Below are 18389 nucleotides of genomic sequence, written 5' to 3' on the forward strand. Positions count from 1 at the left end.
TTCATCATTTATCATCGTACGGGCCACCCTATAGATTTCCAAAATATCCTATTGGAAGCGGTCTGCATCCAGTCGGAAGAGCGACCACCTTGACAATGTACTTTGTCTCCAGTCGACGTTATATGCTGCACTTGCAGATCTGTGATCTCAATTCCAGGAACATTAAGCCTCAGTAGGCTATTTCAACCAGCCGATGCACTGGAATATAGATTAATTACGTAATTTTAATTTAAAAAAATGTAAGAGATAAAAATGGGGTGTGCGGTAAAATGTTAGATAAGTAAATATAAAATTAATAAATAGTGAACGTAGATACAAGAATAATAATTGAAGCGACTAATCATTATGAGGGAGTCTTATCAATTAAGATTATCGTTTAAAAACCCTGTAGTTCGTATCTTTCTTTCAGTGTTGACTGTGAAATCCGTGCAAACCGCTGACAGCTGACTATCGGAATTGTATTTGTTGGATAAATTATCGAAGATGTTGAGTATTTGAAGTGACGTTCATTTTAACGTGTCGACGGTGTATTCAGTAAGTATTGAGTGAGGTGTCTGCTGAGCGAGTCTAGTTTGATTTATCTATCCCATATAGTCGTAAGCAATGTTGTGTTTATTAACTCCATTAAAAATATATAGGTTATACTTTTTGCAATGATCGTAATGCACTTCATTTCTCGATATGTATATAAACATAATTGTTTGCATTGCTCTAAGAGTACCGAAGGATAAGTAACAGTTACACAGGTTTATTTGAGTCGCACTTTATCGCGTATCTCCTTTTGTCAATGATTATGTTTAACAAAATGTTTATGTTACTAATTACAATGAAATCATTCATGAGAGATTGCAGTCGGAGTTGAATTATGTCAATAAAAGTGCTCACTAAGCAGATGCAAATTTGCAATCAGTAGTTAAATATAAACAGGAAAATACAACGAATTTGCCTATTTCGTTGAGTTTTGCTTTCATGTTTGTAAAAGATATATGTTGTAATTAATGTATATATACATTTGACATTTTTAAAAATTAGTAATTAATAATTGTAGATATTTTAAGTTTATTTTTAACAAAATGGCATACCCATATAAAGTTACTATTGCTTATTAAAATAGGCAATAAATTAAAATTATCCTTTACGTGATACAAATTTCGTGTGTGAAATATTATCTTTTATTAATAATTTCCGGTCGATAATCCGGCCGGTATGATTAATATTTTATATTATTGTTACATATAATTATAAATTTTATTACTTATAAATCAAATGTTGTATATACAACAGTCTGGCAATTGTTCAGGTATATTGTATTGGCCTCGATAGTTGAAATATTTCTCGTTATTTTCTTTAATCTCTAACAAATTTTCCTCATTTTTCTCATACTATCTTAAACAGTTATTATTGTGAAACGAGCGTGATAAAATGAATGTTTTTTGCGTAGTTAATTAAAAATTAAACAGTTTTAATTTGTAAATTAAATTATTTTTCATGAAAATTGTAAATTAAAATGTATATTGAAAAAAATTAAAATAATTAAATGAATTCTGAGTCAATATGCAGTGCTCGACGAATTCTATGGTTAAATTAATATTCCACGATTCTATAGAAACTGGTAGTTTTATTAACTTCAAAGCTATTTAAAAAATTGCGGAATATTACAGCTTTCTTACAGTAAGCAACATATTAATTATACGGACTTGAGTTGCAAAATATTGTGCCTTGTTGAAATTCTTCGGTGAGCTTATCACTTGACTTTCGACTTGCCTGCAAGGCAGATTAATTATGTTCACCACTCGCTGGTGTGGTATATATAAACTTTATAATAACATTCAAAATCTTGGAATAATTACTTCTATACCTCATGTTTATGAATGTAGTGTCCACTACCAGAAAGTCGTACAACTGGTTTATATTTTAAATATATTTTGTAGATAGTTTATAGTACGTATAATCGATTAGTAAAGTAAACTTTGCATAAAAATACACCCTCGAGATTCCCGCAACTTGACATAGGTTTCACAAATAGATTTCCAATAGTACTGTCTGAAAATAATATATATCATTGTATTTACGTAATGTACGAATGTCAGAAAGTCATAGTGAATTTATTGAAAAAAAAATAACACTACGGCTTAAAATCTTAACTGGACTGTTCAGAGGCTGGATTATGACTTAATAATATCGCTGTTACGAACGGACTGCCTTTACTAGAGTTTAAATAAATTTAAATATTGTAATTTATCTATCAAATTTTCAACTTCAATGTAATATTTTTCACATTGGATAGCGATGAGCACCTTTATAAATTTAATAGTGTACATTACATTTAGTACTATAATAACAATATTATCAATTAAATGTATAAAAAATCTTTTTCGCTTTACACACACACACACACACACACACATATATATATATATTTATATATATATGTATAAATATATATAAACATATATCTGTGTGTATGTGCGTATAAACGATCATACATTATATATATTTCGTTTCACCTTACTACTTTCTTTACCTGCAGCACTTATGGTTGAAATGTCTGTAACGTCTATAACAATAAATCCGTAGAGATTCTATTAGTAGTAAAGTTTAAAATAAGTAGTATAATGTGTATTAATTAGATATGAAACTTAAAATAGAAAATATTATATGTAGCCTCAAATTGGTGAATTCTATCAATAGCCTTTACAAATATTTGTTCAAGATCAGATATATCTGTTTTAACATAAGTGTTAATTTTTCGGAGGGAATTACCGATTTACTATATCACCTTGTGTAATGTCTTGTTTCGCGAATTCTGTTTGTAAGATCAATTAACTAAGGTATTTATTTAGCACTTAGGTGATAAAGGAAAATTTCTACAAGTATTTGAGAAAAGTACGGTGGCTATACAAAAAGTACCGTTGATTATAGGTCATTTATTAAGTGTTTTCTCGTCTTAGTCAAGATCGCGGCAGGTCGCTGGATGCGGGCAGCGAAAAACCGATCTTAGCCGATCAAATACGACTCCTTAGCCTTCCAATGGGCGTCTATCGGCAGACATGATGATGAAGATGATGATAATCGTAATTTGAGGCGTGTCCAAGGTCTTCCATTGGACTATACGATGAAGTGTATAGTGCTCACTTTGTAGGTGGACGTTTTGACGCGCTTACGGTCTTCACTTTTCACACCATTTCTGAACGGTATCTAACCTGCTCACCGTTACTTCAACCTGACAATCCACTTGGACATATTAGTTATCTTGGTGCTTCGTACCTTTTTATTTCTAATTTAAAAGTAAATATTCTGCGTTTATCTATGAGGATTTAAGTGAAAATTAATAATGCGTTAAACCCACAAGGTGGATACATGACTTCCTTAAAGTCGTCGGGAGAAGCTGCACGTATGTCGCTTCCAGATAGACCTGATGATAACCTCTGGGAGTGATCTGTGCTCATGGCTAAAATTATGATTTGTGTATGAAGAATAACGTGTAGAGATATCTGTGGCTAAAACATTGCCATTTTGTTTCAGTTTTGAACACTTTGGAGGATCGCTAAAGAAAATTCATAATGTATGCCACGTTTTATATATCGGTGTGCGCAATTATAATATTGTGTATAACTTACCAAGTAGCTGCTAATGAAGAATTCAGTAAGTACTTAATTATATTATGTATACTAAACTCTTAAAATTAAAACAGAATTTTTTTTACAATACTTTTATTGAACAACTCCTAAAGTTTATAACGTGACAATTATGAAATATTACATTTGAGTGTATAGTAATACTGTATACATTTCCCACAAAAGAGTTTCTAATTTTTTGATTTTTTAATTCAAGGAACTGTATAGCAATGTATGTGAGTGTTCATATTTCGAATTTAATGTAAATTTAAGTTCCAAGGCATGGCGACCTGAGTTTAGATCTTCTAGGATTACCTCGAATAAGAGCTTTAAACTACGAGACGAGTGATAGCTTACATCAAGATATCTCTTAGATGTCCTTGGACCCTGTCACTCCATGGTATAACCGTCTAAGCGATTTAAGCGCTTTATGGGTTAACGATCTAGTAAAAAAATCCACTATTAGATACTGCTACCTTTAACCCGGAAAAACTATGAAACGATGGGTGAAAATCATTATTCAAAAACCGCTGCTTGGTGATAGCGATGTCGCCAACATGAAAATATTTTTAATCACTTCCAAAGTCCATGAACCGTATCCAAATCCACTAAGCTATTCGCGTGTAGATATCTGCATGTAGAAACGTTATCGTAAAGCGGCGCAAGAAAAAATCTATAACCGTTATCGCAAATAATCACATGTTTGCTAAACGCTCCCAAAATCGATGTCCAACAACATAAATGCAAACAAGATTACTGATTTATACGCCATAATATCTCTGCGGTTAACAGGCTTGTAACGAACTGTAGTCGACGCTAAAAACACGTTTTTATAAAGTCAGTTCATCTAAATACAAAAGAAAATCACTACTCTTCGGTTTATGTTATTTTAAGTTGGTATCATTTAGTTTTAAAAAATATTAATTTTGTAAAGCTAATAATTTATGTAAATGGGTGCCCCCAACACAATATGACTACTTCATACGGTGCAGCATTTTAAAGATGTGCATAAATTTTATATTAAAGGTTTTTTCTCATGGCAAGATAATTTTATAGAAGAATATATATAAATATATAATATGATAAAATAAGCCGAGTTTGTAAACATCAATTTAACATTTCAGATTCAACCAGTGATACTATATACGTACCTATAATCAATAATAATGGTGAAACGGTGTACATCACTGAGGAACTGATGAGGAAACTTGATGGAGAATTGGATACATGGCATTGGACACCCTGGTTACGGACGAGAACCGAGATTTCACAGAATGTGGTTAAAGAAGTCGAATGCATTGGAGGCGATTCAATTAACAGCTTCCCCGACGATATATTTACACGTAAGTGTACAAAAAAACTTACCATAAATTAAAAAAAACTTTGCAGTAATTTGAAACTTCTTAATAAATTATTTGTTTGTATAATATGTAACGATAAAAGCTTAAATCGGTACAAAACTCCGAAAATATATTTAAAGGTTTTTTTTTTTATGTTTGCAGAGGAACAACTTTTGCATGGAGCGTTTCTACTATATGTTTTATTTGGAATCTATTCATTCACACTGTTAACAATTGTATGCAATGACTTTTTTATTCCGTGTGTTGAATTGATTTGCGAGGATTTGAAGATACCGCAGGTTCGTCTTTATTAATAATTTTATATCCAAATTAGTACCTATCTAAATACTATAAGACACTATTGAGAAAGGGATGGCGCGGTGCAAAATTCAATTGCTAAATGTCATATACCAATGAGATCTCTCTCGTCGTGTAGACAAAACTGCTGGAAAAAATTTACACTCCTGAGAAAAACAGGTGGAATTAATTGTAACAATAACTGTATTCCGCATTTTAAATTTGGCTTAGCACAGTTCCGATCAACAATATCCATTTGCAATAGCATCTAAAGGCCTATTCTATAATACTGTAGACATGTAGGAAATCAATTATACCAAGCACACTTTAGTATAATAGAAATGCACCGAAAAAGATTTCCTTATCACTTATGATACTCGGACAATAAATGAAGTGTGGCATTTTATATTAATATGCAGAAAGACAGGAGCTATAAAGTGCATATAACACATTGTTCGTCAAAAATCACACCTGCTGAATCTGTATTTACTACATACAGGTCAGGTACAGCTGGGTCAAAAAGTAGATTTTAATTAAATATTTATTTATTAACATTGGTACACAGTAAAATTCATTTCCCCAATTACTTTGATTAACAAATATAAGTAGCACAATTGCAAAATATTTAAATCGCCAGTTACGAATAAATGTCTAATATGTTTAATCTCACACTTATGCAGAATACTCAATTAAGCAAACCTGTTACGAAATGATTTCGCCATTTTTCAAGGTGCCTCAGTAAAAAAAAATTAAACCAAATACTACCGCAAAGTACTATTCATTAACTTTGTTTTAAGTATCGTAACAGAAAAAAAAATATGTATAAGTGCATAATGTATTTAAAAATAATTTATAAAGAACATTTCTCATATTTTTTTGGTATTTTATGAGGTTTTTGTTGTTCTATGTATTTTTTTTCCGACAGAATGAACCTATTTTTATTGAATCCTGTTTATGTGCATGAGAACCTATATAGTAGTGGTACCTTTGTTATGGTAGAAGTTTGACTAATGTTATCTGTTCAGAACGTCGCTGCAGCAACGTTTATGTCGGTGGCAACTTCGTGTCCCGAGTTTTTCGTGAATACAATCTCGACATTTCTAACACAGTCGGACATGGGTGTCGGCACAATTATTGGATCGGCTATATTCAACGCTCTCGGCGTAGCTGCCATCGGGAGTCTCGCTGCCGTGACTGTAAATACCTATTGATTTTATTATATATATTTTTTCTAACAATACATTACATTTTGATATGTTTCTATTTCAAAATTAATCCATGGAATTATCAAGAGTTTATTAATATTAGGAAACAAAATATTCAGAAGAGAACCGTTTCTGTATGTTCATAAGTAATAATAGCAGCGTTTCAGCTAAAAAATGCCTACCGCTAAACAAAAATTTCCTGTGTTAGCTTCCAATAAAACTAAACGAAAACGGCCTGCATCCCACGTCTTTTGGTGACATTTAAAAGGTCATCCGTTCACCTCGTCCACAGCCTAAATATTTATGCAATCTATTTTCGTAGCAACATAGTTTTTTAATCTGTAGTATCCGACAAATTTTTACTTGTTATCATCATTACCAACAAAATCGTATATATCATAATTTTCCTCGATATTCATGTAAATAATTAAATTATTAATGACCTTAAATCTAAATATTTTTTTTTATGTTTAAGCCTATCGCAATAGAACGGCGGCCGGTAACCCGAGACGTCTTAATATACATGTGCAACGTTATTGCTCTCGTTATCATAGTATGGGACGGCCGTATTGAGTGGTACGAGGCTCTTGTGCTGTTAATTCTATACGTTATATATTTCATAGTAATGTTTAATAGCACCCGAGCGTTTGCTTTTTACGATGCGCTCGTTGAAAGAAATCGTCAGAATAACACAAGTAAGTTATTGTTTTTATTAAAAAATAAAAACCTGAAATAAATATTAATACATTGTGTGTAAAATGTATTTAAGTTTATTGTCATATTCATATACTAGCCGACTTTGTACTGTCAAAAGCTATTAAAAATATAAAATAATAAATGAAAAACACGAATTTTAGATTTATCAATTACTTCTTCTTAGTCGTTTATCTTCATTACTTAAGTTTGCGTTCTTTTTGGAAAACCTTGGACGAGGATTCCACGAGTTGCCTCCTCAGGTCTACGAAACCTGTTTCTCTGAATGCTTCTTTTACCATGATCATTCTCACAAAGCCCGCTCACTGGGTTGGTGGTCGCTATCCCCAGAATAATCGCGATACCCAGAAAACTTAGTGAAGTCATACGAAGCGGACAAGAGACTGCTATTAGTTCTGTAAAATAATTAATGGTTACAATTAACTTAAGTAGATTTTAATTAATAGGGTAAACTATTATTAATTCTAAGTTTAAAGAAGTTATTAAAAAAATTCAAAACAGTTTGTTATTTTCAAATATTATCAGTTAAGATAAAGTATCAGAAAAATCAAATAGAAAAGGTTTGTTTAAATAAAAACACTTTAAAAGGTTTTACAAGCTAGAAAGAAGTTAATAGCTAAGTAAATAAATACTCCTCTGCGACTCTTGACTTTATCGTTTCTGTTTGCTTTGTGTTACAGATATAATTAAAAGGGATAGCAAGCAAGTGGAAGAAGGTATCCCTAACAAGGCTTTCAATGACACTGAGAAAACAAATAACATTTCCAATCTAGAAAAAGTTGGCCATGCTGAAAAAGGTAAACAATATTCTCTCATACTCACAGTAATGTACTCATTAGCATACTATGACTTACATAAGTACTTAATCATGCTTACTTCATGCGTTTTATTACATATTTTCACAATAGTAATTCTGTAAAAATAACACGCCTACATATAGTCCTTGCAATCGATAGATCGACTTTTATAGACAGTAGTAAAAGAGAAAAAAGAAGCTATTGGTTTTACACCAACGGAGCTTTTCCGAAAAATGACTTTCAGGTCTATCCATCAATAAATTGCATTTGTCAATTCAGAGTGACCCGGTCAAATGTTTTTTTTTTCTTTTCAAATTCAGGTTAATTTGAAGTAGAAATCTACGTATGTATTTTTCGATACGATGCGTAAGAAGTTAAAATGTTTAACAAAAGTTTCGTAGCATATTCATAATATTTACTTAATGCGATGTGTGATTTCCGTAATGAATGATTTTGTTATAGTGCGTCTTGATATAAGATAATAGATATAAAATCTTTTTAATTATGCGCCTTTAAATATTATTTAGAGCATAGTTTATGTAGATAAGAAAACAATAACCTTATCCTTAGATTTTTTGATAAGATAAACGTCTTTTTTCTTTGTAGTTTTCATTATTGGCGGCTATATCTGCTTTGGTAAATCCTTGAGGCCTAGCTAACAATTTGCTTACTCTACACCCCGTCCTTTACCGTAGAGCGATAATTCCTGTAATCTCTTTGATAGTGTAAGATTAACCGCCTACCATAAACATTACGTTGTTCGTTAAAGCTTTCAAGTTTTTTTCATTAGTTGGGCTTCCATCGGCTGAAAATAAGAAGAATACAATTTACATTTTTCTTTTTGATTCAACGAAAATGATGAACGAAATGATGTGTCATTTACATGAAGAAAAAATTGCTAAATGAGTCCAAGCTACATAAAAATTAAAATAATTTTTCTTTACTTTACAATGGCATCCTTCAACTTAAAACAAAGGTTTCAAACGCTTTCTGATCTGAAAAGCACTCACTACGAACTCAATTGAACTGAATTAATTTCACAAATTAACTTACTACAGTCATCACGATTTATCTATGGGGGATAGCAGTGTGGCTATAATGCCGTTGTTGCTTATCCTCTATAAATTTCTCTGTGAGCAGTGACAATCTTATGTATTATATTAATGCACGTAGTGTGAATTACATAAGATTGTATCCAATCGAACCCGTTATTAACGATCGCAAGTCAGAGATAAATACGATGACGTAATCAAGGCCATATATACATAACTCATAAGAATGTTTTGTTTTAGAAGAGGTGTCGGAGAAGCCGGAAAAAAGTTTATGGCGTTACCCTCGCGAAAATTCGTTACCTTACAGAATATGGTGGGTTTTCACGTGGCCTTTGAAGTTGATTCTGAGTTTCACAATTCCTTTACCCGCTAAATATAGGAAACTCTATCCGCTGACTTTCATTATGTGTATCGTTTGGATTGGTGTCAATTCTTATTTTGTTTCCTGGAGTATGACTGTAATTGGTGAGTTATTATTCTTTATGTTTTTCAACTGATACAAATTATATGTTTTCGTAATTAATCACAATATCTTGAAGCAATGGCATGTTATTTTATAGTTTGTACTGTGATTTTTTTTCCATGGATTTAAAATAATTTTTGCACGTTATCAAAATTGTTATTTACTTTATATAATTCCTTCGTAATTTATGGTTTAAAACATTTACAGTTTTACAAATTAGATTGCATTAGAAATTGCGTGTATTGACACTGTAAATGGTAATTTATTACAAAGTATGCTGGTGCTTGTTAATCTACAATAGTTATTCAAATAATGTTTATATTTCTATATATTTCTTCCAGGACATACGTTCCAGATACCAGAATCCGTGATGGGCATGACGTTTTTAGCTTTCGGCGGCTGTCTTCCAGAAGCCTGTTCAATATTCATCATGTCGCGAAGAGGTGCGTATAAAAATATTATTTAAAAATCCATATACTTGTAACAAAATAAAAAATACAAAAGTTTGTCAGATTCGGCTATTTTTTTTCCTCAATGCATGAAATAAGGTTATTGTGGAAAAAAAATCGTATACCATGAAATAGAAAAATCATTTGTATAAATAGTATTTGTTTTCTATTAATACACCACTTCGCTACACTACTTGACGGGCACAATACCATACCCACAGCCGAGCGACGGCTTAAATCGACAACCGTAATATGAACGTGCACGGCCTAGCGTCGGCTTTAGTCAACGGTCGTGATATGAACGCGCAATCCCGAGCGTCGACTTTAGCCGTCAACCAGGAAATTTTATCCTACCTCTGCAATTACAGTTTATTATAATAATATTAGGTGAATGAATCCATTATATTTCTATTCGCTTGTAATTTAAAAAAAACTCCCATCATAAAAGTGAGCAGTATGGGCTCATTTTCGAGACAGGTAGGAGTCGGCTGTGCGCATTCACCTGTGGTCGTCGACTATAGTCGACGCTCGTACTAAAGTGGTCAAATCGATAAATAGTGTTAAATAAGCTTTATTAGTTTTCTTTTTTCTACCAGCCTGTTTAGGTCAATAGCTTTTGAAAGTATAAACTTTGTAGGAGTAATTACTTTAATAAAAGTTTGTTTTCTGTCTCCTTAGAACTATTTATAATTATCGTACTTATATAATAGAATCTAGATAATGTTTCCTTGCAAGTTATTTCGCAGCGAATTGTCATAATATGTAAACCACGCGATTACATGTTGTATATTAAGTACTTTCGAATATGTACTTAAATTTTAAACATGTTTATTTCAATAGCAACAGCGAATTATCACTCAACCGCGATTGCGCGTTATCTTCGCGTCTAGTATACTTATTTAATTGATATTAGTGTTCTGTGACCAGCCAACGAGTTACGCCATTACGCGATTTGAATGGTTATTTACCATTATTTCTTTAAATTATGAGATGAGGTCGTATCTGTTTTTATGATAAATAGCGTAGAAATTACATTTTTTTCCCTATCAATTGAGAGAAGAGTAGTACTAAAATGACCCAAAGTGTTAGGCTGTTCCAAAGATTTTAAATATATGCAAATTCTTAGCGCATCCTAACATGCGAGTTTAAAGTTCATGAATCTGAATGATTTTAGATCCGTTTTGTTTGTTCTTAAAAGCTTGCGAATAATCATATTTTTGTCATAAATACTAGTTTTAAATTTTAACATAACATTTCTGCGCAATACATGTAAATAGAATATGAGCAATTGTGTAGAAATAATTGAATGATTTGGTCGAAGGAAGGCTGTTGTTGATATTATTTACGTCAGTTATAATGTTGTCGTGGTGTTGAGCAATGGGATTGAAGTGAACCATTGGTTTTTATTAAACAGACTATTATGCTAAACAATTTATTGACAAATCCGAAGATGCGTTCTCGAGAAACTTATAATAGAATATTTTAATTCTATTATTGAATGGATTTACATAAACGTTTTTATTATTTTGAATGTTCACAGACTGAGTAGTTATCAATCCGAGATACATTTCACTCTTATTTTTTATTTGGAAAACAAATAAATAGGTTTATAAATACGAACATCTTAAGTCTAAATATAAATTACAATTTAATTAACATTTAAATTGTCTACCGACTCTCTATTGTACGATCTATCGTTATGGATATTAAAGTGGCAGACACATGTGGCATCGCCCAAAATCTTGAATATCTTTTAAAAAAAATACTTGATATCGTTTTCTAAAAGTGAATTGCTGCAGAGGACTTAAATTCTATAGTTAAAATAAAAATAATTTATATATATTCATATGTATAAACAAGGAGGAAACTCTCAGCTGTGATAACAAATATGTTTGTTTGATTTGTTTGCTAACGACCTCAAAGCTGTATTAAATATCACTATCACGGATTTAGTCAGCAATTAATACAGTATATCTGTGGATCCTTGTCGGATATCAAAGATGATAATCAAATTATTATTAATTTTTCGTAAAGGAATGCAATTTTGAATTTTTATCTTTAATCATCGAGTACATCACTAATTTCGTTATTGTATTTTGTTTGAAAGACCTTATATATAATTTTTTATCATAATATAAATGAAGAAAATGTGGAAATTGAAGCGTGGTACGTGTTATCAGTGATATAAGTGTAAATAACTAATTAAAGAAATTCTTTATATATAAATGATGATTTTATTGCGCACCAATTTAAAGTTGAGTTCTGTTATAAAAATGATATATGTTATAAATATGTAAATATAATTGCGTAGAAAGATTTATGTTAAAAAATTTAATCTCTATATATTAGAGAACTATATTAGAGATTTTTACCTGTGTACTACGACATCACGATGTTTCTGAAACAATCTGGTTTAATGACTTTTTTAAATTTGGTAGAAATATTTCTTTCGCAAGTAAAAGTCAGCTTAGTACGGATTTTACGAAATCCCACACGTGATAAGGCGAAGAAAGAGTTCATTGAGTTCACAGTATCTACATATCTATGAAAGTTGTCGAAGAATTTCTGATTAATGGTTTACTAATCAATGCTCCTCTATTTTTTACGTACTATTTATTAGCCTTGCAATTTATAATTATATCTTTTGACCATACTTTATATTAATAACAGAATGCGAACTCATTTTGATAATAGAACGTGTTGGTTTTCACATGGTGTGTTCTTATTTTTTGTTTGGTTACATCATATCACGCCTTTTTATATTAAACATGTGGCAGATTTTTAATGTGTTATTTTACTCATAGGAAACAAATAGGTGTTGGTTTTTACTTATTTATCTACGGTTTTTTTAATTTTCCCTAGAAGATACTTACGTGTAAAAAATAAAAAAAAAATATGAATTTGTTACGAGATTTGTGTTTAACATCAAATTTGGAAATTCATTTTTATTAATAAAGATCGTTTATGTTTGTTAACAGGTGAAGGAGGCATGGGAGTGTCGAACGCATTGGGTGCGAATTCTTTGGCGATACTGTTCGCTCTCGGAATTCCCTGGTTCATCAAAACCATAACACTCGTGGCACAAAACAGTGAAACTACTTCGGTATATATAAATTCCGCCGGCATCGGTTTCATCGTTGGCTCTCTATTAGTGGCCTTGGTTTGCTTGTACATCACACTTTTTATAGGAAAATTCGAGCTGAAGAAACCAGTCGGATGCGTTTTAGTCGTGTTTTATTCAATTTTCATTACGATTGCTATACTCGTCGAAATGGGAATCATTATTGATAAAGGAATAGATTTCTGCTAATTATGATATACGGTTTTGAAAATTAAGACCTCTGCGAAGTAATAAAATGTATATCCAGTAATGAGCCCGGAAGACAAAGATTTTTAAGGCATTTTTGTAGCGTAAAGCAAACAGATTTGTAAATATCGTTAATCAATTTGTATAGTGATTTTTTTCTTATTATTAATTTGGTTTATAAGGTTTATAAGAAAATAGAATGCCATGTATGTATATAAATATTAATTACTTTAATGCTTAACGATTTCGTTCTGAAAAATGTGATAGTTATTTTTACATAGAACATAATGAATATTATCTGTCTATATATTATAATAATGAAAAGCAGTTTTAGTACATGTTTTGAGTATAGAAGTGTTATTCAATTTTTTATAATCAAATTTGACTATATATGAACGAAACGAACATAATGAGTAAATAGATGAATAAGAAAGATAACACTTTGAACTTTGTCATCTTTTTAGTGTAATTGTTATAAGGACGGTTACTATATTAGATCTGATTACCGGTATCACATTGTGTACTCATATCTAGTTTTAAAATATATAATAAATGTTATTGTTGACAAAATATTATATTGTAATTATTTTGAATTAGGAACACGTTCAGTATTTTGTTCTGAAGGTTTGTATATCATTTTTCATTACTCATTGTTTTCCTATATGTGATATTGTAACTACACATACAACTTAAGTCGTATTTGCGAGTATTTCATTGCGTTTTTAAGCCCACCGTCATCCGGCGTCGCTACTCAGTGACTTTTTTGCGCAAGCATTCGAGGAAGTATTTCTTTGTCAGCAACTAGGATAGTTGACGCTAGCGTTTTTTTTAAATACCCCTATTTATGGTGGGATAGGAACTTTATTAGCATTTAATTTATTCACTTAATTATTTTATTTTCATTCTCTTCTCTTTCATTCTTCACATAATCTTTCATTCTGTTCTTTTATACCACAATTCTGCTTTCTTTTCCTTTTGCTCTGTTTTACCATTCTTTCATCCTCTTTTCATTTTACATTTTCTTAATTTCTAGTTTTGTTGTATCACATTTTTATCTTTATCTTTAGCACAGTTTAATATTATTTATTTTTACATATCTGTTTTGTTTTTGTTTTTGTTTGTTGATGCCTAACTTTTATTTTTTCTATTGCATATTGTATAATTCTTTTGCAATAACTGAGGAATTCTTTCATGGTTTCTTTTCCGCCTATCAGGGAGGGTATTGTCTCCTCCCTGATTTCAACGCCAGACCGGCACTCGAAGCCGTGCCGGAGTCCCCCGAATGCGGGACATCGGGCCACAAGGTGGATCACGGTCTGGTCCACGCCCGGTTCACAGAAGCACGAGGGGTCCTCCTTGAGCTTGAACCTATGGAGGTACTCAGAGAACCCCCCGTGCCCCGTGAAGAGCTGGGCCGAGACCGCGTCCACCTCGATACCGCGGAGCACGCGGTAGTAGAGACGCTAGCGTTGGGAGAGTAACTGTCGTCCGCTACATACCTACCTATATCGCTGCGCTGCAATATGTATCTACTCAATTATTTTTATAACGCGTACGAGTAGATTTCCTTCGCTTATGTATGTATTAATAAATGTAGCTATCATTATTGGAAACAACTTGACGAGTTTATGTCCGATCTGCGGAATTTTTATAAAATAAATAGTCACATCGCTCATGCAACCGATGGACGTTGGGGGTGAAAGGTTCTTAAGTGGCGATCACGAGCTGATAGACGCGGCGTGGGTAGGCCGCCACCTAGGTGGACCGACGTCAGATAAGGTCGCGGGAAGTCACTGGATGCTGGTAGCGCAGGATCGGTCAACGTAGAGATCTTTGGAAGAGGCACGAGTGCATTGGCTGAAAACAACGAAGAGAAGAGAAAATAGTCAATGTACTCGTATTTTTCAATAGTCCGTAAGCATATCTTTTCGAAGTGTCTTTTAAGTTCAATTGTACTATTTAATTTCGTATACGTTGATTTCTAAAATGAATAATGACTTATAAACTTTATTATTTTGTTTATATAGTTAAGTCGCAGAGAAGTTGTTACATTTTTTTTAGATGTTACGATAAAGTGTAGGAGCCTGGAAAATTTCATCAATATTAATTGTAATTTATTCTCTACGAGCTAAATATTTTACATTTTTCATATTTTTATCAGAGGACAAGATAGTTTTAACAGGTAAGTTATAAATTCCGTCATGGCGTTTCAAGATGGATACGACTTTTAGTGATGAAGAAAACGATAAAAAAGAAGAAAGCTATCTCATAATAAATCAATCAAAAGATTATTCATAGATGAACGAGTTTCATAAAAGAATGGTGTATGCTGTTACTGGTAACCCTAGTATAATATGTTATTAAGTAATTCGCGCCTGCGATGCAGTTGTTTGTTGAAAAGTTTTTTTTTTTGTAATTGTCGAGAGCTAGCTTATATCTTAAGCAACCTGCATCCAACGTTTTCCGACAGACTTTACAGGGTCATAAGTCTAACTTGTGGGTGAACGTCCTACGTTGGTAATGTCGGTTCGTGATCTCCACTCTAGAACCCTAAGGCGCCAGCGACCAAGTGTTATACGCACGATGACGCCCATTCGCTGCCAATTCGAATTGCCAATCAGCAAATTGCAATAATTGCAATATATGAAAAAGTACTCTACGTGCGTAAGACCAGTGGCAAATATAAAAAAAATATAAAGGACAATAGTTACTCTTCAATATTTAGCACCAGAAAATTATTGATTTTATACACGATAAGCAGATGCATTGATTCTCCTTTGATGGACGCGTTTAGCGGGTGGAAGTTATTTGCCGCCTGATCAAGTTTTTTTGGAAGATAAGAAAAAGGTGTATTCTCATACGTATAAAGAGTATTTACAATTTACACGACCTTTACGCAGTGGCAACGGCTACGTCACTGAAGGTGTCTGAATTCAAATCGTCCGAATTCAAAACTATTGTGGTTGTAGTGATCAGCAACATGGAGCGAGAACGCTATAATTCCTTTGGAGGCAAAACTGTGTATGGTTAAAAAAACTCCCTGGTAATGCATCTTAAAGAATATGTAAATTTAAAAAACATAAACAAAAACTTATCACATAAGCACCGTAAGAAATGTATTAGATGATAAATGTGCTAAGCGAGGAATTGCTCTGAATATTATATTAGGGACGTTTAGGAAAGTAATCGCGTAAAAAAACCAGACAGTTTGGTACGGGCTCTTCTTAGATCAGGGTGCATTTGGAACATTTGTTGCTTGTTGTAATTATAAGGGGTTTCTATTCGATTAAAGTTTGCATGAAATTAGGATGATTCAAATTAGAAATTATAATTATTATATTTATAATTAATACGAGTGTTTAAATAAATAATACATTATTATTTTATTATTCTCTAGTGCGGTTGAAGACCGGAACACAATTTCAGAGAACCTTCTAGAGTAGAAAAACGTTCTTTATCCAAAAATAAATAAAAAGCTGACGTTAATCATATGACTGAGTTATTCGGAAATTAATTACGTAATTATTATATTGTAAAAGACTGTCTATATTGTATATGGCTATTTAAACACCTGAGTATATAAATTTAAGAAAGTCAATAACTTCCGCACGACTGGGGGAACCTGTAATACTTTGGCCGTTACTCGAAATCTGTCGTCTGTCAATAAGACGATTATTCCCTCTTTGGTTGAATTGTGACTTCGATCAGGAGTCGCGGGTTTGCAATGGGGCGAAAAAATATTAAGGTTCAAGTTTTTCAGCTACATCTTTATTGATGTAATCGAATATTTTTGATCTATTAAGAAATTGTAATTATACAAAAATTAAATTTTAATAGGGAGAGATATTTTTTATAGTAAATTACAGGCCGAAAAAGTTATTATATATAAATTACGTTCCAAATGCTTATAATGGTAAAAATATTTTTTTTATATATTTGATGTGTTAAAAAATATTAAATAGTTCTTGTTCTCATATCTATCTGTAACCAGGGTTATAATTGAATTATAAACAATTAATATATGCATTAGAAAGGAAGTTATTTAGTAGAAAGTGTATAAAAAATGTTTCATTTAAAATAAAATAAATAAATATTTTTTGAAAGACTTGAATACATAAAATCAGGTTCCTAAACTTTCCTTTACTTTTGCTATAGGATTTTTCAAAGGCTATTTTTAAATAACCTAACATACGACGATAAAAATGTATCAAGTAACCCAAAATAAAATAGTATGTTCAATATGATTTGACTAATCATACCAATACTGAACATAGATCTATATCTGAGTTTTCCAATGAAATCGATTAAATATGGCCTTCATACAGTGTCTTAACAAGGTAGTCTAGCAACCTTGTGGTTTTTACTTTAGAACCTTAATGAATCCTATCGTTAACTATTTGATATACAGGATAAATAAAAAGCAATAATGCTGGATATATTTTATATTGAAATTAATGACCAAGGAATCCTTTACTTGGTATTCGTTTAAGTAGTATAGAGAAAAATTTATGAAGATCGGAGAAATAAGTAACGTCTTTTAAGTTGATAGGTGTTCATTGCAAGGCATAGTACTCCTCTAGAAATTTTTACGATTACTTCTCTTGCGCTGCTCGCATCCAATGACGTCATGTGAGCTTAACTATACCGTGGGTTCATCCAGTGAGGAGCCAGTCCACGATCATGTACTGGCTGGTGGTCACTCGGCCGACGGCTGTACATGCGGTCTGCTCCGTCCACTGCCATTTCACACGTGTAATTCTTCGAGTTACGTTCGTGACTTTGGTTATTCACATTTTTCATTCGATCCCGCAACGAAACTCCGAACATAGCCCTCTTTATAGTAAATATAGTAAAGAAGAATACCAAAAAAAAAAACGAAAATATCCATACAAAATTATGTTGGAAATATATTTACGAAGTGATTTATCGTTATTATTTTAAGTGGAAGCAGCCTGAGCAAGCAGAGCAGCCAAGAGTTTTGCTATGACTTTGAAAAGGTTGTGCGCTATTTATACTTTAGTATCAAATAATATTAAATAAATATACAATAATGAAATTCTATCAAAATTTACTGTACTATTATACATTTATTATTAAATTAATATTTTCTAGATCCCTCTTGGGCATACTCAAAAATTATAAACGCTG

The 18389-nt window shown here is 32.0% G+C and overlaps 1 protein-coding gene across 2 annotated transcripts; it reads left to right on the plus strand.

The window, feature by feature from the left end:
* Positions 1–423: 423 nt before the first annotated feature.
* On the plus strand, positions 424–13640 carry LOC137919313 (sodium/potassium/calcium exchanger 5-like). 2 transcript variants are annotated; one of them, XM_068762366.1, is made up of 10 exons: positions 424–534; positions 3526–3645; positions 4742–4960; positions 5120–5256; positions 6280–6450; positions 6935–7154; positions 7854–7970; positions 9266–9487; positions 9827–9928; positions 12913–13640. In XM_068762366.1, the coding sequence occupies exons 2-10, from the start codon at positions 3564–3566 to the stop codon at positions 13242–13244; spliced, it is 1602 nt and encodes a 533-aa protein (XP_068618467.1). In that variant the 5' UTR covers positions 424–534; positions 3526–3563; the 3' UTR covers positions 13245–13640. The 2 variants fall into 2 exon arrangements, with proteins under 2 accessions (XP_068618467.1, XP_068618460.1); XM_068762359.1 differs by having other exon boundaries at positions 9263–9487; positions 12913–13638.
* Positions 13641–18389: the final 4749 nt, after the last annotated feature.

The sequence above is a fragment of the Battus philenor genome, unplaced genomic scaffold (assembly GCF_028537555.1).
Source record: "Battus philenor isolate CCGP_79_NKW_IND1 unplaced genomic scaffold, ilBatPhil1.0.hap1 SCAF_1, whole genome shotgun sequence".
Lineage (NCBI taxonomy): Eukaryota > Metazoa > Arthropoda > Insecta > Lepidoptera > Papilionidae > Battus > Battus philenor.